The sequence below is a fragment of the Bufo bufo genome, chromosome 5 (genome assembly GCF_905171765.1).
Source record: "Bufo bufo chromosome 5, aBufBuf1.1, whole genome shotgun sequence".
Classification (NCBI taxonomy): Eukaryota; Metazoa; Chordata; class Amphibia; order Anura; family Bufonidae; genus Bufo; species Bufo bufo.
In genome coordinates, this window is record NC_053393.1 from 64427196 (window position 1) to 64448328 (window position 21133).

The 21133-nt window shown below is 43.8% G+C and overlaps 1 protein-coding gene across 2 annotated transcripts in view; it reads left to right on the forward strand.

Annotated features, from left to right (window-relative positions):
- SLC30A8 (solute carrier family 30 member 8) overlaps nucleotides 1-21133 on the forward strand; it is a 103872-nt gene that overhangs the window by 59504 nt on the left and 23235 nt on the right. Inside the window, exon 8 of one of the 2 annotated variants that reach the window (XM_040432376.1) lies at nucleotides 12150-12287. In XM_040432376.1, coding sequence (XP_040288310.1) covers nucleotides 12150-12287 — 138 coding nt within the window. Of the gene's footprint in view, nucleotides 1-12149; nucleotides 13400-21133 lie in introns of those variants that run through there. The other variant, XM_040432377.1, reaches the window with a different exon arrangement.

Genomic DNA, 21133 nt, shown 5'->3' on the forward strand with positions numbered 1-21133 from the left:
TGGAGGCCGGAAACTGATATTGGAATGGCAGCAGGGCCCGGGGCCTGCTCCGCCTGCTTCATTCATAAAGTGGGAGGAGCAGGCGGGTGACATAGTGAGTGATGTTACGCTGCCACCCGGCCTGCCTGCTATGGGAGTTTCAAGTGAGTACTATGTGGATTTCACTACCGCTGCAGAGGATTTCTAAAGTTTAACAAAGCTCCCATGCCTACACGTTACATATAAATACTACAGTGAGCGGGGCCCGGTGTAATGGAATACAGTGACTGCACCGGTCCCCACTGCCATTCCAACACCAGTTGCCGGCTCCCACCCCCTGTATTGGGGGTCATTCATTATTTACACAGGGACACTGTTATAGGGGGATCTGTGGATGACACATATATCGCATAAGATGCTATATATGTGTCATCCACAGATCCCCCCATAGCAGTGTCATCCACAGATCCCCCCCAAAGCAGTGTTATCCACAGATCCCCCCCAAAGCAGTGTTATCCACAGATCCCCCCCAAAGCAGTGTTATCCACAGATCCCCCCCATTACAGTGTCATCCACAGATCCCCCCCATTACAGTGTCATCCACAGATCCCCCCCAAAGCAGTGTTATCCACAGATCCCCCCCAAAGCAGTGTTATCCACAGATCCCCCCCAAAGCAGTGTTATCCACAGATCCCCCCCATTACAGTGTCATCCACAGATCCCCCCATTACAGTGTCATCCACAGATCCCCCCCATTACAGTGTCATCCACAGATCCCCCCCATTACAGTGTCATCCACAGATGCCCCCATAACAGTGCCATCCACAGATGCCCCCATAACAGTGCCATCCACAGATGCCCCCATAACAGTGCCATCCACAGATGCCCCCATAACAGTGTCATCCACAGATCCCCCCATAACAGTGTCATCCACAGATCCCCTCCATAACAGTGTGATCCACAGATCCCCCATAATAGTGTCTTCCACAGACCACCATTAGTTGAAAACCCACCAAAAGCACACCTTTTGGTTAAAAATAATTTTTTTCGTATTTAACCCCTTAAGGACCGGGCTCATTTTCACCTTAAGGACCAGGCCATTTTTTGCAAATCTGACCAGTGTCACTTTAAGTGCTCATAACTTTAAAACGCTTTGACTTACCCAGGCCGTTCTGAGATTGTTTTTTCATCACATATTGTACTTCATGACACTGCTAAAATTGGGTCAAAAAAGTTAATTTTTTGGCATAAAAAAATACAATTTTTACCGTAAATTTTGAAAAATTAGCAAATTTCAAATTTTCAGTTTCTCTACCTCTGTAATACATAGTAATACCCCCAAAAATTGTGATGACTTTACATTCCCCATATGTCTACTTCATGCTTGAATTGTTTTGGGAATGATATTTTATTTTTTGGGGATGTTACAAGGCTTAGAAGTTTAGAAGCAAATTTTGAAATTTTCAGAAATCTTCAAAATCCCACTTTTTATGGACCAGTTCAGGTTTGAAGTCATATTGTGAGGCTTAGATAATAGAAACCTCCCAAAAATGACCACATTCTAGAAACTACACCCCTCAAGGTATTCAAAACTGTTTTTTCAAACTTTGTTAACCCTTTAGGTGTTCCACAAGAGTTAATGGCAGATGGAGAAACAATTTTGAAATTTATATTTTTTGGAAAATTTTCTAATATAATCAATTTTTTCCAGGAGTAAAACAAGGGTTAACTGCCAAACAACACTCAAAATGGGTTGCCCTGATTCTGTAGTTTGCAAAAACACCCCATATGTGGTCGTAAACTACTGTTTGGCCGAACGGTAGCACATAGAAGGAGGGGAACACCATATGGGTTTTGGAAGGCAGATTTGGCAGGACTGGTTTTGTTTATACCATGTCCCATTTGAAGCCCCCTGTTGCACCCCTAGAATAGAAATTTCAAAAAAGTGACTCCATCTAAGAAAGTACACCCCTCAAGGTATTCAAAACTGGGTTTACAAACTTTGTTAACCCTTTAGGTGTTCCACAAGAGTTAATGGCAGATGGAGAAACAATTTTGAAATTCATATTTTTTGGAAAATTTTCCAATATAATCAATTTTTTCCAGGAGTAAAACAAGGGTTAACTGCCAAACAACACTCAAAATGGGTTGCCCTGATTCTGTAGTTTGCAAAAACACCCCATATGTGGTCGTAAACTACTGTTTGGCCGAACGGTAGCACATAGAAGGAGGGGAACACCATATGGGTTTTGGAAGGCAGATTTGGTAGGACTGGTTTTGTTTATACCATGTCCCATTTGAAGCCCCCTGTTGCACCCCTAGAATAGAAATTTCAAAAAAGTGACTCCATCTAAGAAAGTACACCCCTCAAGGTATTCAAAACTGGGTTTACAAACTTTGTTAACCCTTTAGGTGTTCCACAAGAGTTAATGGCAGATGGAGAAACAATTTTGAAATTTATATTTTTTGGAAAATTTTCCAATATAATCAATTTTTTCCAGGAGTAAAACAAGGGTTAACTGCCAAACAACACTCAAAATGGGTTGCCCTGATTCTGTAGTTTGCAAAAACACTCCATATGTGGTCGTAAACTACTGTTTGGCCGAACGGTAGCACATAGAAGGAGGGGAACACCATATGGGTTTTGGAAGGCAGATTTGGTAGGACTGGTTTTGTTTATACCATGTCCCATTTGAAGCCCCCTGTTGCACCCCTAGAATAGAAATTTCAAAAAAGTGACTCCATCTAAGAAAGTACACCCCTCAAGGTATTCAAAACTGGGTTTACAAACTTTGTTAACCCTTTAGGTGTTCCACAAGAGTTAATGGCAGATGGAGAAACAATTTTGAAATTTATATTTTTTGGAAAATTTTCCAATATAATCAATTTTTTCCAGGAGTAAAACAAGGGTTAACTGCCAAACAACACTCAAAATGGGTTGCCCTGATTCTGTAGTTTGCAAAAACACCCCATATGTGGTCGTAAACTACTATTTGGCTAAACGGCAGGACATAGAAGAAGGGGAACGTCATTTTTGGAAGGCAGATTTTGCTGGACTGGTTTATTGACACCATGTACCCTTTCAAGCCCCCTGATGCACCCCTAGAGTAGAAACTCCATAAAAGTGACCCCATCTAGGAAACTACGGGATAAGGTGGTTGTTGTTTTGGGACTATTTTTGGGGTAAATTTGATTTTTGGTTGCTCTATATTACTCTTTTTTGAGGCAATGTAACAAAAAAATGTAATTCTAAAATTGTTTCTACATTCACTATTTGGTTTTGTGGAACACCTAAAGGGTTAACATAGTTTGTAAAGTAACTTTTGAATACCTTGAGGGGTGTAGTTTCTTAGATGGGGTCACTTTTTTGGAGTTTCTAGTCTAGGCTACATCAGGGGGGGCTTCTAATGGGACATGGTGTCAAAAAAAAAACTGTCCATCAAAATCTGCCTTCCAGAAACCATATGGAGTTCCCTTCGTTCTATGCCCTGCCGTGCGGCTATATAACCATTTACGACCACATATGGGGTGTTTCTGCAAACTACAGAATCGGGGCAATAAATATTTAGTTTTGTTTGGCTGTTAACCCTTGCTTTATTACCGGCAAAATGGATTCAAATTGAAATTTTGCCCAAAAATTGGTGTTTTGGCACAGTTTTTATTTTATATTTTTAACACCGTTCATCCGAGGCGTTTGGTCAAAAGTTATTTTTATAGCGACGACTTTTACGCACGCGACGATGCCCAATATGTATGGCTCTCAGACTTTGGAGACACTAAGCAGGCATCCTAAAACTGCGGCCCTCCAGATATTGTAAAACTACAATTCCCACCATGCCCTGCTGATGGCTGTAGGTTGTCTGGGCATGCTGGGAGTTATAGTTTTACAACATCTGGAGGGCCGCAGTTTGAGGATGCCTGCTCTAAAACTAATATTTTTTGGGGAAAGAAAAATTGTTTCCGTGTCTCCAAAGTCTGAGAGCCATAGTGTTTTATGTTCTCTAGTGGACTGTTGAGGATTATAAAAATTTAGTACTCCATGGAAGTGTGATACTCCCTGAAGCAATTGATAATGCAGAGGCCCGGATGATCGGGGCAAGTGTCACATTGAGTAGTGGTGTCCTTCCGTATCCCCCTCTTGTGACACACTCTGCACTTTTTTGGGTTCGTCCCTTCTTTCCAGTATGGGGGACCACACCTGGAAAGTGTTGGCCAGGGACGATCCGGGCGCCTCCAATTCCCGAGGTACTCCGGCCTGCTCTTTCCCGGTCCGAAAAGATCAGGTCTTTGAGGACTGCCTCATAGAACTGGAGGAATGTCCCTGTGCTGCCAGCGCTTCGGGATAGTACAAAAGAGTTGTACATGGCAACCTGTACCAAGTAGACCGCAACTTTTTTGTACCATGCCCGGGTTTTGCGCATGGCGTTATATGGCGTGAGGACTTGATCAGAGAGATCAACTCCTCCCATATACCGATTGTAGTCGACGATACAATCGGGCTTGAGGACCGTTGCCGCGGTACCTCGCACAGGGACAGGGGTGGTGCCGTTACCGTGGATTGTGGACAGCATAAGGACATCCCTCTTGTCCTTATACCTGACCAGCAACAGGTTTCCACTGGTAAGGGCACGGGTCTCACCCCTGGGGATAGGTACCTGGAGGGGGTAGGCAGGGAGGCCACGTTGATTTTTCCGCACGGTCCCACAAGCGAACGTGGATCTGGCGGCAAGGGACCTGAACAAGGGAATGCTGGTATAAAAGTTATCCACGTACAAGTGGTAACCATTATCCAGCAGTGGGTACATAAGGTCCCACACGAGTTTCCCGCTAACACCCAGAGTGGGGGGACATTCTGGGGGTTCAATACGGGAATCTCGCCCCTCGTACACACGAAATTTGTAAGTGTACCCTGAGGCACTCTCACAAATTTTGTATAGCTTCACGCCATACCTCGCCCGCTTTGTGGGAATGTATTGGCGGAAACTGAGTCTCCCCTTGAACGCAACGAGAGACTCATCAACCGCGACCTCCCTTCCAGGTACGTAGGCCTGCTGAAATGTGGCCCCAAAGTGATCGATGACCGGCCGTATCTTATACAGCCGGTCATAGGCAGGATCACTTCGGGGTGGACATGCTGCATTATCGGAATAATGCAGACATTTCCGGATGGCCTCAAACCGGTGACGTATCATGACCATACTGTACAGTGGGGTCTGGTATAGGACGTCCCCACTCCAGTATTGCCTGACACTGGGTTTTTGGACTAGACCCATATGCAGCACGAGGCCCCAAAATGTCCTCATTTCGGCTGCACTGACCGGCGTCCAGCCACCGGGTCTAGCCAAAACTGAGCCTGGGTTTTGAGCGACGAACTGTTGGGCGTACAGATTCGTCTGCTCCACCATCAAATTCACCAGTGAGTTACTGAAAAAAAAACTAAAATAGTCTATTTCAGTAAACCCCACTGTGGGAATCTGGATTCCAGGATTGCCAGCAAAATCCGGAATCTCAGGCTCAAAGTCCACTGGGGGACACCAGCTAAGTTCATCGGCAGGGGGCTCCGGTGGACTTATTTGGTGGGCCGGGAAACCAGTACGAACCCCAGGGCGGCTCGTACTAGGGTGGGCCACAGGATCCCTAGCATGTGGGGCCCCTGGCTCCGCCTGGCGGCGTCTCCGCCGCCTTGGTGGCTCATCGTCATCAGATGATGATGAGGAGGATGCGGATGATAAAAGGAATGTGGGGTCATCCTCATCCTCACTGGGGCTCTCAGAGTCGGAGGCAATCTGGGCGTATGCCTCCTCGGCCGAGAACATCCGGCGGGCCATGGGTGTGTGTGCGTGTAGGTGTGCGTGTGTGGCAAACTTTATTATATGTGCGTGTGTGTGGGGGCAACGGGTGTTCGCGTACTAAAAAGTCCAGGCAAAAAAATGGGCAAGTGTTAGAAAAAAAAAACCGCTGATCAGCGGTCGGTGGGGTGGTGGGGCGGGCGATGCGCTAACAGTGGACGGACGCTAAAAAGTGCCGGCCAGTCAGCGCACGCAGAAAAAAAAAAGTGGTGGTGAGTGGGGGGGGCTGGTGGGGGGGGGGTGGGGGGGGGGGGGCAGGTGGGGGGGGGGGGAAAGTGGCTGGTGGGGGGTGGGTGGAGGGGGGGAAGGTGGGGGGGGGCAAGTGGCAGGAGGGGTCTGGGTTAGGGTTAGATGGAAGTTTGGAAGTTTGGAATAAAAGTACTTTTTTTTTTTTTTCTAACTTACTTTTCCCTTCTTTCCCTGCCTAACGGTGCCTCTCCCTCACTGACCCTAACCTACCTGGGTGGCGATGGGTGCAGGAGGGTGATGGATTCCGATTAGGGGGACACAGGAGCTGGTGCTGGACGATGCTGCACGGTCAGGGTGCTGGACAGGAAGAGGAGGGGAGAGAGGAGCGCAGGAAGTTTGAATCTCGCGCCTCTCTCCCCTGCACCAATCAGCACCCTGGACAGCGGCATTCAGCACCAGGGCTAGCACCGCCTCTCCAAATCCTCGGACTGCGATAGGTGGTGTATAATTACGCCACCGATCGCAGTCTTTTTCCGGTTCATCGGGTCACAGGACACCCGAATGGACCGGAAACGCAGAAAACCGCAGGTCTGAATTGACCTGCGGTTTTCTGCGATCGCCGATACGGGGGGGTCAAATGACCCCCCCCTGCATTGTTACGGGATGCCGGCTGAATGATTTCAGCCGAAATCCCGTTCCGATTAACCCCTGCGGCGCCGGAGTTCCGATTTTAAGTCAGGACGTACCGGTACGTCCTCGGTCCTTAAGGACTCGGGAAATAGGGCGTACCGGTACGTCCTAGGTCCTTAAGGGGTTAAGGCGAAAAATATGGTAATACAGATAGTTAGTGGGAGATAGTCAGTGTAGGTTATATCCTGATATAGTGTAGCTGGTTCCAGTGCAGGGTGTTAGGTAGTGTGATAGGAATTACTGTACTGTGCATTTTCTCCAGTCTGAGGAAACTTCTAGCAGCTTAAAAAATGTAGCAAAAGTGAGCCACGCCTGTATTGCGTGCGCAATACCCGCATATTACATTGCTTATTTTCGCAACCAAGAAAATAATGACTGGAGATCATGAATTCTTAAATTTGCGAATTTATGGTGAATATTAGGCCAAAAATTTGAGAAATGTTGCGAAAACGAATATTGCCTATGCTGCTCATCACTGAAGAGAAGCTGGCAGAGGCTGTAAAAGACTTTAGACTGGGGCAGAGGTTCACCTTATAGCAGGACAACAACCCTAAACATCCAGCCAGAACTACAATGGAATGGTTTAGATCAAAGCATATTCATGTGTTAGAACGGCCCAGTCAAAATCCAGACCTAAATGCTATTGTGAATCTGTGGCAAGATTGGAAAATTGCTGTTCACAGACCCTCTCCATCCAATCTGACTGAGCTTTGAGGAATTTTGCAAATAAAAATAGGCAAAAATGTCAGCCTCTAGATGTGCAAAGCTGGTAGAGACATACCCCAAAAGACTTGCAGCTAAAATTGCAGCGAAAGGTGTTCCTACAAAGTGTTGACCTGGGGGTCTGAATACAAATGCACCCCACACTTTCCATATTTGTATTTATTAAACATTTTGAAAATCGTGTATCATTTTCTTTTCACTTTACACATACTGTACTTGCTACTTCTATCACATAAAATCCCAATAAAATACATTTAAATTTGTGGGTTTAATGTGAAAAAATGTAGAAAAGTTCAAGGGGTATGAATAATTTTTCAAAGCACTGTAAATAGTAAATAGTTATATTGTATTAACAGGACAATGCGTCTTCCACAGGTTATCAGTGTCCTTTGATCCTTCAATAAAACATAGGTGCGTTATTCCATAGGCTATTACAGTTTATTTAAACAATTAATTGCCAGGTACGGCATGCAAAGTGGTTTGTCTGCTCAGATATAACTCCTGTATAAAGTCCTATTCAGATGCAGCGCGTTATTTGTATGTGATCCAAATAGCTAGATGTAAGATCAGTATGTAACTGAATCGGTTAGGCTACTTTCACACTGGCGTTTCTGGGTCCGCCTGTGAGATCCGTTTCAGGGCTCTCACAAGCTGCCCAAAACGGATCAGTTTTGCCCCAGTGCATTCTGAATGAATAAGGATCCGTTCAGAATGCATCAATTTGGCTCAGTTCCGCCTCCATTCCGCTCTTGAGGCGGACACCAAAACGCTGCTTGCAGTGTTTTAGTGTCCGCCTGGCGATGCGGAGCCAAACGGATCCGTCCTGACTTACAATGTAAGTCAATTGGGACGGATCCGTTTTCACTGACACAATATGGTGCAATTGTAAACTGATCCGTCCCCCATTGACTTTCAATGGAAGTCAGGATGGATCCGTTTGACTTACACTAAGACTTAGACTTTTTTTGACAGAATAATGCAGACGGATCCGTTCTGAATGGATACCAGCGTTTGCATTATAGGTGCAGATCCGTCTGCGCAGATACCAGACGGATCCGCACCTAACGCAGGTGTGAAAGTAGCCTTATATGCAAGCAGGACACTGTGCAATATAAGAACTATTTGTCGCTATTGGTACGTCATTTCATTTGTATGATACAAGGACTGGCACACTGACTGATTCGGCTACCAAGGGATCTGAAAATCTAGCTATTTGGATCACATACATGAAATAACGCACTGCATGTGAATAGGACTTTATACAAGAGTTATATCTGACCAGGTGAACTACTCTGCATGCAATACGTGGCAATGGACTGTTTAAATAAACTGCAATCAGGGCTGGTGCAAGGATTTTTGCCACCCTAGGCAAAAGCGAATTTGACTCCGCCCATTGACCCGCCCCTTTTTTGCCGGCCACCTATTTAATGATTGTTGCATACAACATTTTACTTGACCAGCTAATTTTAGATATTATAAAGCATTCCCGTTACAATCCCCCCTCCCCCAATCAGCCTTTCGACCAAATAATAAAAATAGTAAAATAGAACAATTTAATTAAAACATTTTAATTGTAAACATTTTCTCATATGCAAAACATAAAATAGCAGCATTGCACATATATCAAGTGCCAACAAGATTTCCAAACATAACATAAAAATTTCAATATAAATAGAAATATTAAAACAGTATAGAATGGTAAAATAAATAACACAAAAATGAAAAACCTCAGATCAGCCAAAGACCCCCACTCAGCCCCCATTCAGACCTCAGATAAGCCCAAAGACCCCCGCCCCCCATCAAAACCATTAAATCATTGCGGCAGGCAGAACTAACTACATACTACAATACTTACCTAGAACACTGCAGCTCCTCTTCCTCGCACTCCCGTCTTTCCGCCAGCGATGCACTGTCACCTGACAGCGTGCAGCGTCAGGTCATAGTGCGTGCACTACATCCTGATGCTGTACACGCTCAGGAGGATAGTGCAGCGCCGGGGCCGCCACCGCCAGGGAGCTGGTACAGTGTAAGTTTAAAGGGGCGGAGCTGGCTGCAAAGGCGTGAGTATTGGGTCCGGACCGGGGGCACCCCATCAGACATGTCACCCGGTGCGGCCCGCACCCGCCGCACCCCCCTCGCAACGCCACTGCTAGTAGCAGTCTGCTACTGTTACTTCTATTGCGGCCAGAGACTCCAGAGCCTCGGCACCCCCAGCAAGAGTGCGCTCTACATGGTGGCCTACTCTTCTTATGGGTGGCACCGGCCCTGACTGCAATAGCATATGGAATAACGCACCTATGTTATGTTGAAGGATCATAGAACATTGATAACCTGTGGAAGACGCATTGTCCTATCAATACGATATAACTACCAATTTATATAGCTCCAGTGTAATATATTTTATCATTTTTATTGTTTGCTATTTATTGGTTAACTGCAAGGGCCCTGTGATAAACCATTGAACCATTTTTATGTATTTATTTATACACTTTTTACAAATATATACACTGAGCAAAAATATAAACACAACACTTTTGGTTTTGCTCCCATTTTGCATGAGCTGAACTTAAAGATCTGAAACTTTTTCTACATAAACAAAAGACCCATTACTCTCAAATATTGTTCACAAATCTGTCTAAATCTGTGTTAGTGAGCACTTCTCCTTTGCCGAAATGATCCATCCCACCTCACAGGTGTGGCATATAAAGGTGCTGATTAGACAGCATGAATATTGCACAGGTGTGCCTTAGACTGCCCACAATAAAAGGCCACTCTGAAATGTGCACAGTTTTGCCTTACTGGGGAGGGGGGGGGGGGGTTGAGAAAACCAGTCAGTATCTGGCCACCATTTGCCTCACGCAGTGAAACACATCTCCGTCGCATAGAGTTGATCAGGTTGTTGATTGTGGCCTGTGGGATGTTGGTCCACTCCTCTTCAATAGCTGTGCGAAGTTGCAGAATATTGTCAAGAACTGGAACATGCTGTCATATAAGCCGATCCAGAGCATCCCAAACATGCTCAATGGGTGACATGTCCGGTGAGTATGCTGGCCATGCAAGAACTGGGATGTGGGAATTGTGTACAGATCCTTGCAATATGGGGCCGTGCATTATCATGCTGCAACATGAGGTGATGGTCGTGGATGAATGGCACAACAATGGGCCTCAGGATCTCATCACTGTATCTCTGGGCATTCAAAATGCCATCAATAAAATGCACTCGATCCACAACGTTGACGTCAGCAAACCGCTCACCCACACGACGCCACGCACGCTGTCTGCCATCTGCCCTGAACAGTGAAAACCAAGACTCATCCATGAACAGAACGCCTCTCCAACGTGCCAGACGCCATCGAATGTGAGCATTTGCCCACTCAAGTCGGTTATGACGACGAACTGCAGTCAGGTCCAGACCCCAATGAGGACGACGAGCATGCAGATGAGCTTCCCTGAGACGGTTTCTGACAGTTTTTGCAGAACTTCTTTGGTTATGCAAACCGATAGTTGCTGCAGCTGTCCGGGTGGCTGGTCTCAGACGATCATGGAGGTGAACATGCTGGATGTGGAGGTTCTGGGCTGGTGTGGTTACATGTGGTCTGCGGTTGTGAGGCCGGTTGGATGTACTGCCGAATTCTCTAAAACGCCTTTGGAGACGGCTTATGGTAGAGAAATGAACATTCATTGCACGGGCAACAGCTCTGAAAGACATTCCTGCACTCAGCATGCCAATTGCACGCTCCCTCAAACGTTGCAAAATCTGTGGCATTGTGCTGTGTGATCAAACTGCACATTTCAGAGTGGCCTTTTATTGTGGGCAGTCTAAGGCACACCTGTGCAATATTCATGCTGTCTAATCAGCACCTTGATATTCCACACCTGTGAGGTGGATTATCTCGGCAAAGGAGAAGTGCTCACTAACACAGATTTAGATAGATTTGTGAACAATATTTGAGAGTAATGGGTCTTTTCTGTATGTAGAAAATGTTTCAGAACTTTGAGTTCAGCTCATGCAAAATGGGAGCAAAACCGAAAGTGTTGCGTTTATATTTTAGCTCAGTGTAATTAAAACAAAAGGGATTTTTTGGGTGAGCCAGTGTCTTTCGAGCTTATTTATCATTTTAATTTTGTGCACCTATAAATCCTTCCATATATCAAGTAGGATTGGTGAGCCAAGGTGGCCTGAGGAAGGGGGCGTGACCCCCTAAAAGTCATAGACTGTGTGTGTGAGCACGCTGCCTCTCCACCTGAACTGAACTGGCTCCTTGAATGGATAAATACTAATGGATTATCTTGGACTGTATTCAGATGCTTTTTTTCAATTTATATGGATAATGAATATGAATTTGTGCAATGAAACTGTGATGATGCACCTTATCTGAAGATGTAAATGCACTTTAAATTAAATAGTTGTGTCCTGTATATGGAAAGGATTGGTGAGCCGCCATCTGTTTGATTATTTTTGTCTATAGATTATCTGGAATTGAAGCTCATTCACAGATAATGTGAATGGTGCTGAGCTGTAGTACCAGATATATCCAATGAACAAGAGTGGTGCTGCTTCTGGAAAAAGGCAAGAACAGCTTACTATCTCTCTAGAGTTTAATAGTCTACAATGAATGTGTTCACACAGGCATCATAGCTTCTGTTTATCATGGCTGTGCTAATTTTTTAAACCCTATTTACTATATAATATAATCTGTGCTATTTATCATTTTTAAGATATCTGTGAAGAATCTATGAGAATTGTAAAGGATGTAACAAAGAACTTATTTGACAACTTCCCCTTCCATTCAGTCACCATTCAAGTTGAACCAGCTGAAGAACAGAATCCGGAGTGCATATTTTGCTATGAACCAGGTGAATGAACGTTGTCTTCTGTAAGCTCAACAGCTACGATTCCAATGTTCCAAGAAAACCGATATTTCTGCATCACAGGAAAATGATTTAAGATGATTAGCATGGACTCCTGCTAAGAGTGTTTATCTGATAACATTAAGTATTGGACCTACTATTAGTAGTAGTTTTATGTGGATTTAGATATAGATGATCCATTACAAATAACCCATGACTGGAAATGATCCATTGCAAATAGACTGGAGATGATCCACCACTAATAATGCTTGACTTTAGATGTTCAATTACAAAAAAAAAAAAAACGATGACTGCGCATGATCCAATACAAATAACTAATGACTGGAGATAATACATTACAAACAATCCATGACTGGAGACAATCCATTATAAATAATCCATGACTGGAGATGATCCATTACAAACAAATCCCCATGACTGGAAATTATCCATCAAAAAACCTTTGACTGGAGATGATCCATCAAATAATTCATGACTGGAGATGCTGAATTGCAAATAACCAATGACTGGAGATAATCATTTACAAATAACCAATGACTGGAGATAATCATTTACAAATAACCAATGACTGGAGATGATCCATAAAAAAACCATGACTGGAGATCATTCATCAAATAACCCATGACTGAAGATGGTTCTTTACAAATAACCCATGACTGGAGATGATTCACTACAAATAACTCATTGTTATAGGCAGTGAGTGTGCACCCACTGTGCCAACCAACTGGTTTGACTTTTGGGCTAGCCGTGAGGGTGTTATCCAGGGTGTTTTCACCCTTCAACCTCTATACTTGGATCTGGTGCTCGCTGCAGGGGAGCCGCCAGGCCGCTAACACTTTTAATAGCTCATGTATGGTTGGCTGCTGACCCATAGGAATTAGAGACAATGGTGCCAAGCGCAGAGAGATCAGGCAATACACAGTTAGGAAACAGGCAGAGTTCAGGGCTGGCAGAGTTTGTGAGAATTCTTGGAACAGTCCAAATGTCATAGCAGGCAGCTCAGGATTAGTACGATGAAAATGCACAAGTCAGGTCAGGTGGCAGACAGTCAGAAACCAGGAAACAAGCAGAAGTTGGTAAACAGACAGAAAAACAGATTAAAGCTCTTTAAAGATGTAAAGGGGGAATATTAATCACCAATATTTCTGCAAATATCGATAATTAATATTCATAAATGGGAGGAGCCATCTAGTGATAACTCCGCCCATTTATGCCTTTATATAATATCAACAATACCTTCGCTATACTTTACACTGATCACTATGCTAGCTGCATGCGCCTTACTAAACTAACTATCGCCAATAACCACACGCCACACAGATAGTTATAAACCAAACACAGTATTTATTACTAACAATACACTACGCATGCAATACTAACAATACACTACGCACGCAATACTAACAATACAGCACTAAATATACAATCCTAAACTACACTACACATTCCCAATTCCACCCATCAACTAACTACACAGTTCACACATACAAGTAATATTAACAATAACCCACCCATCTGTTCTCACTGTCCCTACGGGGTTAACGGTGGCACTGCAAGGGAGTGCAGGCCACAGACACTATAGATTCAGCACTGCAAGGGTTACTTGCAAGTGAGTGCTGAGGTTTACCAGGGGTACAGCAGGGATCAGGGACACAGCAGGGAGTGGGGGTAATCAGGGGTACTAATAGGGCCACAGGATCAGGGGTACAACAGGGGAATACAATAAGGCAAGGGTTTGGGGGATCACAGGATCAGGGGTACAAACAAGGATACAATAAGGCAAGGGTTTGGGGGATCAGGGTGTCCAGTAACCAGTGGCACAGGATCAGGGGTACAAACAAGGATACAATAAGGCAAGGGTTTGGGGGATCAGGGTGTCCAGTAATAGATACAGTGGGGGTAACCACAAATACAATCAGGGGAACCAGTGGCACAGGATCAGGGGTACAAACAAGGATACAATAAGGCAAGGGTTTGGGGGATCAGGGTGTCCAGTAACACGGCAAGGGTAAATCAGGGCCCAGGGTCACATCACATCAAGGACACAAATATAGGGGTTACAGGACCAGGGGTGATACTTAGGCCTTATCCAGGTGGTCATCATGGAGCTCCTCTCTCCTATGCGTCTCTGAATCTAGTCTGGTTGCAAGAGAGGGCACCTCTGTCCGGTTCAGGGTTTTATAGCCCAAAAGCAACCCCCTCCTCCTTTCTCAGGCATGTGACATCATAGTGTGCCTTAGTCCCCCCTCCTAGTCCCAAAAATGCTGGGAGTAATGGGCATGGCCATGGGGCAGAGGTGTGGAAAAACAGGTCTTTGATGTCTCTGATTAGAAGGTCCCCTCACAACGGTGCCACAGAGTCTGATTGCTTTGGGCCTGAACAAAAGGGGACTAGATGCTAATCAGCTGTTATCCTACAGGCTATCAGCACAAGTTTTTCTCTAAACAACTCTGTTGATAACAGTTGGAATTGCATATATGCATATATATATCCACAGATGCTTGGGGGCTCATCTATAAACACATACAAAACCGGGGGTATGAATGGGCAGCAATAAGTCCACATACATACTGTCATGCTGACATAAGTGTATATACATAGACACGTGTGCAAATACATACACACATATCTATATATACACACACCCTCGCATATATCTGGGGCCAGGAAATATATGCTAACTATAAGGGGACACATATATATACTAATATAAGGGGGATTATAAGGGGGCACAGCTTCCAGGGACCACATATTTCCCACAGGGGCCACCATGAGCCGCTGGGGATCAACATGGGCATCACCCCATGATGCGGTGGTTAATGTATGCATATATATACCATACATGCCCGCACGTGTTTGCAGGCATGCATGGATATATATGCACACGTCTCAACCGTTCCTCAACAAAAGATTAAAATAGATTAAAGCTGTTTGCCGCTGGCCCGTCACGACTAGTATCAACTTGCCTGGGCGCGGCTAAGCTCCGTTCGCTTGAATGTAGCTTAGCCCCGCCCAGGCAAGTTGATACTAGTCGTGACGTCACTGGGCCAGCGGTAAACAGTGAGAAGGCCGCGGCGCTGCTGGAGCGCTGCTGCCTTCTCAAACAGCTGATAGGCGGGGGTCCCGGGTGTCGGACCCCTGCCGATCAGATGCTGATGATCTATCCAGAGGATAGATCATCAGTTTGAACAAACTGCAGAACCCCTTTAAGCAAACTGGGCGACCTAAAGTAAATATTCACATATTCTCATTCGTTCTGCCAATTAGATCATTTTACTCTTCAAGTCACAGGCCAGTTATGTTTCACTGTTGCAGAATATCAACATTGAGAAACTGGACAATTTCTGCTTCTTTACCCCACAATAAATATGAACCAACACGAAATGGCCTGAAGTACCCCCTGAAACTTTGTTTCACCACCTAGGCATTGGTCATTAGAGGGACATAGGGGAAAACAAGGGGATGAAATTATTTACTTCTATATTAAAGATCTAACTTGTCATCATGTTATTTTTTGCCACAATTAATGGTGTCATATAATGTTAAAAACTCTGTACCCACTAAACCATGTCCAGGTCTTTTTTAAATAAATATTTGCAGGAGGTAATATTGACTGTCTGTCACATATTTTACAATTTATTTGCACTATTTTGAGACACACGAATAGGTGTTTCTTTAGGTCACTTTAGTACAGAGCTACGATTGTAGTAATGAAGTAGGGTGCAAAGAAATGTGCAATGTCAGGGGTGCAGCTATGGGAGACTGGCAGGTGGAGGACACAATAACAGCACTCAGAGGTCTGTACTAACCCTGGTAGGTCACCCTAGAATTCCCTGACAACTGCAGAGCAGGTACTCTGATAATGGTGACCCCACTCAACAGCATTGCCCTAGACATTCCTAAATTAAGCAAATTGCAAAGGTAAGGGGGGAGGGGTGTAAAAATGAAATATATATGACTAGTACTAGTTAAGTCCACTACCAACATCACAAATTCTCCATTGCATGATCAGTCTTGATATCAGTACAGTCATATCTGAAGTATACCACTAGTGTGAAAGTTCAGGAATCAGGATCAAATATCAAGGCACGTACATTTGTCCCATTCCTCAAATTATCATGGCCATGAATTTTTATTATGGTAGCCGAATAACACAGACTCCTGTTTGTGAAATGACAATATCCAAAATGCTGAAACTATGATGATGTGGATGATTCTGTTCACAGTGGAAGGTGTAGCCCAATATATCATTACTGTGGTATTTATCTTCTACCCTGCGTGTTAACCCTATTAGTTTCATCGGTTTGTCAGTAGTACAACATAGAAACTTTCTATGACTGAGAAGACCCATTCGTCAAAAAAATTGTCTGCTGATCATGTCAAACAGAAGTTAGATTACCCAGAAGTTTACAATATTGGAATACATCACCACTTGGATAGTTGAGTCAAGATGTCTGGTTCAGCCCATGATGTGGAACACCCATCCGCTTCTCATTGTAGGTTGATCTCTGATGTTTGAATTTTGATACCCTGTGGTGTTCGTGAGGATTGCTGTGTTCCTCTCATTAACCAGATTAGTAAATTATTGAATGTAATGTTAGTAAGAACTAGGTGGAAGGGAGTAACACATGATTGCTGGATCAGACTACACAGGGTTTGTTTGTAGTCTGTAACCATGGTGACACATAAACACATATAGGAGTTGCATACTTAAAACAACAGGAGATTTTTAACCAAGTCTATTTACCGTAACATTGCTTAAATTAAGTTGAGAAAATGGTTGTAAAAGTGGTAGTAGTGACTAGAGATGGCCTTGCGGTTCGCCCCGGCGGTCGTTTCGCGGCAAACTTTGCGTGTTCGCGATTTGCCGAACATGCGAGCATATGGAGAAATTTGCGCCCGCCATATTCTTCTACATTGTGAAGAACTTTGACCCATGACACATCCATCAGGTGGTACAGGACAGCCAATTGAGACGTTTCAGCACATGGACATACCCCCTACCTTATAAATAAACCTGATCTGGCCGCCATTTTACATTCAGTGTTTTGCCAGTGTAGGGAGAGGTTGCTGTGTGGAGCAGGGACAGGCTGTTAGGGACACCAAACACTAGCTAATAGGGCCACAAAAGTCTTTTTAAGCACTAGTTTAGGTGTGCTATCGATAGGTGTGATACACAGAGGGGTGCGATATACTTATAATATACTTTTACAATGAGTCAAAAACACATAGATCTATATAGTGATCACCTGGAAGTCAGGGGCCTAGGGGCTAGGGGCTTACTAGGGCCATTTTTATATAGGGTAAGGTTCCGGACGGGGTCGCTCTTATCAGGGCGGGTGGTCTGTGGTTAGGCTATCAGGGCCAGAATAGCACCCCCTGTAGTGCAATATCAGGGACAGTTCTTTGCCCACCCTGTCCTTCAATACCACATCATCATCTAGCCCAGGGATGGATGTTTTTTTTGCTTTCCCTCCAGGATTCATCGATGTGCACTGGAACCCCCGGATTGTGGTAGGACATATGGTTTCTGATTTGGTGCCGCTGAGCACTTGTTATTGCCTACCACATCTATGCTTGTTGGTTAACTTTAATAATTTAATATATTTTCATTTTGAGGGATATCTTTTCCATTCACACGTCCGCAAAATGGGCTCGCATCTGTTCCGCAATTTTGCGGAACGGGTGCAGACCCGTTCATTTTCAATGGGGCCGGAATGTGCTGTCCGCATTTGCGGATCCACATCTGCATTTGCGGATCTGTGCTTCCGTTTTCCGCAAAAAAAAAGAACATGTCCTATTATTAAAAACCAAAAACTGTTTCCCTATACTCACTGCGTAAGCAATCCAGTATCACCTTTAGCGGATCCGCAATTGCAGACAAGAGTAGGCATTTTCCATTATAGTGCCGGCGTTGTGCGGTCCACAAATTGCGGAATGCACATTGCCGGTGTCCGTGTTTTGCGGATCCGCAAAACACTTACGGACATGTGAATGGACCCTCATAGTAAAATTATCAAAGGATACGTTTTATCTTTATGTATATTCTAATGGATTGCCTTCCTTGTTCAATGTTATAATATACTTTCTATGTTAGAAAATATATTATAGTGCATTTGTATTGTGCGGCAGTTTTGTGCGGTTCTGCTGCGATACTGCAGGTATATAGAGGGACAAGCGTTATTGGAACAAATAATTTATACTGGTGTGATATACCAGTCGCCCCCCAAAAAAACTGATTGAAGCGGGGTGTTATATACCAATATACTTTCTTTATAGTGCATTTTGTTACTGTATAGTGCATTTGCGCATGCGAAAATTGAATTGCCGATATTTCGCATTGAAAAAAAAAATGAATGGAGATCGCAAATTCGAATAATACATCTGGTATGTCATTGTCCATGTTGTGGGACTATTTATGCACTTCTAGTAATTATTTCTTGGCTGCAAATATGAGCTGAAGTTTTTTCAGGTTCGCCTGCCATTAAAATGAATGGGACCCGCCGCGAACTTGCGGTTCGCAAACATTTAATCGTGTTCGCGCGATCGCGTTCGCGAACCAACCCGGCAGATGTTCGTCCATCACTAGTAGTGACTATAAACCAGACCTGACATTCAATGTAGGAAGCAAAAGAAGAAGAAGAGCTCCTGCAGGAGAGATCCCAGATGTAACTGAAATTAACATTATATCATCGAACTAATATACTGCAATACAGAAGTATTGCAATGAATTATATGAGCTCTCAGAGGATAGCATGTTCAAGTTCCCTAGTGGGACACTGAAAAAATGGCAAAAAAAAAATCATTTTTTGTTCATTTAATCACATGAAAATCTCAATAAAAAGTGGTCAAAACATTGTATGTTACCCCAAAATGGCACCAATAAAAATGCAGCTCACTCACAAAAAAAAAATTAGATGGATCTTTGAATTAGGCGAGAAAAGAAATTTTGTGCAAAAGTAGAAAAAAATAAAATAAATAAACATATATAAATTTGGTATTATATTAATCATACTGACCCATACAAATAATAAATGTTTTCTGTCACTTATAGACCATGGCAAACACCATAAAAACAAAACCCCAAAAAACTATGGTGAAATTGCTGACTTTTCTTTCTCAATCCATTAGATGTACGCGAAAATGGTGGTATTACATTACAGCCCTTCTCACAAACAAAAAGTTGATAGAAAAGTAAAACGTTGTAGCATTTGAAATGCAGAGATGAAAATCTATTCATAATGCAGTAATAATTATTAACTAATTAAAATTATAACTCAGAAGCATTTAGTGTGACAAGTATTCAATAATGATGCAGAGAGAGAGGCTGGTGACAACCCCCAGTCAGGCCAAAGAAGGCACGGGCGCCGGCCACGAGTGGTCTAGAATTCTCTTTATTGTGATGCATCTCAGATGAACCCTCTTCTTTAGATATCTCCAACTTTACTTGAAGAAGGGGGTGTCCCCGAAACGCATCAATTGTTGAATCAATAAAGTGATTTCTAAACCAGCTGCGGCCGGTGCCCGTGCCTTCTTCTGCCTGACTGGATGTTGTCACCAGCCTCCCACTCTGCATCACCGACGTGTCTGGAACCCCACTGCGATGAGATAAGATGTGACGGCCAGCCAATTTAAGGATGATCCTCACTACACGACACTCTGCCCTGTCACAATAACACAAGGTGCTCCATTACTAAATCCTGCCGTTTCACACTGACCTTTGCAATCCTAGCAATACTACTCTATGCTGCATATTTTCGGCACTGCAAATATTCCGTAATAGGGTTCACCTGGAAATCGGCACATACTTTTACTCTTTCACAGGACTAAGTATATTTTCATACTGCCTGCTCAATTTTGGATCCATAAAACACTAATAAAACAAAAACGACCCCTCACCCCCCCCCCCCCTAAAAAAAAAAAACAATAAACAAAAAAACTCTATAAACATTTTGCATCTGGATGGGATTGCTTTAGAGAAGCAGGATTGCCCCAACCTTCATAGACAATGAAGAGATAAGAATATTTTCCAATATATTAATGTAATATATAACCAAAGGAAAGTGACCTGGGTGGCGGGAACATCTGTTCCCCATATAAGTAGCTCAGAAAGGACATGGCCAGAATGAAGAGTTGCTAGGTACAACTAATTATAATTAAGTCATTAATTCAGGCGCAAAGCTTCACAAATTGCCCACAAAGTGTTCTGTTTCGCCGGCAGGAAAGCATTTAAAATTAGCAATTTAAACGGTTTGCACCAGTAGCTCAGGTCCACGTGCTTATTATCCGTACAACTGGAAGCCAGGTCAGAATCATACAAGTTGAGGTTTAATGAGCTGTATACAATTATCTAAATACAGTATATTACCGTAAAAATGCACATGACAGCTACTCTACTAATGTATATCACAGAGTCTGACATTCTTATCATCACAGGAAGGCCGTTATCTGCAGGGAGCAAAATTTCTCTCTAAAGGCCCCTTTCTATGGGCTGACTTTTCAGGCAATTATCAGGAAGGAGCCGTTCATTCTCAATAATTGCCTGACTGATCGATGATTTCTATGCATCAATCACCTCATTTGTGCGGGGACGAGTGATCGCTACTGACATTGCTGGTGCCCATACAGATTAACTGTTTCTGGGCAGTAGATCCCTGTTTTCATAGGACCATCTGATAAACAGAAATTATTATTTTGGTGCTGCAACACGGATGCTTCATTTGCTCGCTGTCGCACCTTTACACAGGTCGATAAGCGGTGAGGACAGATCACGGACCCATTCAAGTTGAATGGGTCTGCATCCGTCTGTGCCAGCCACACTGGACGGTGCG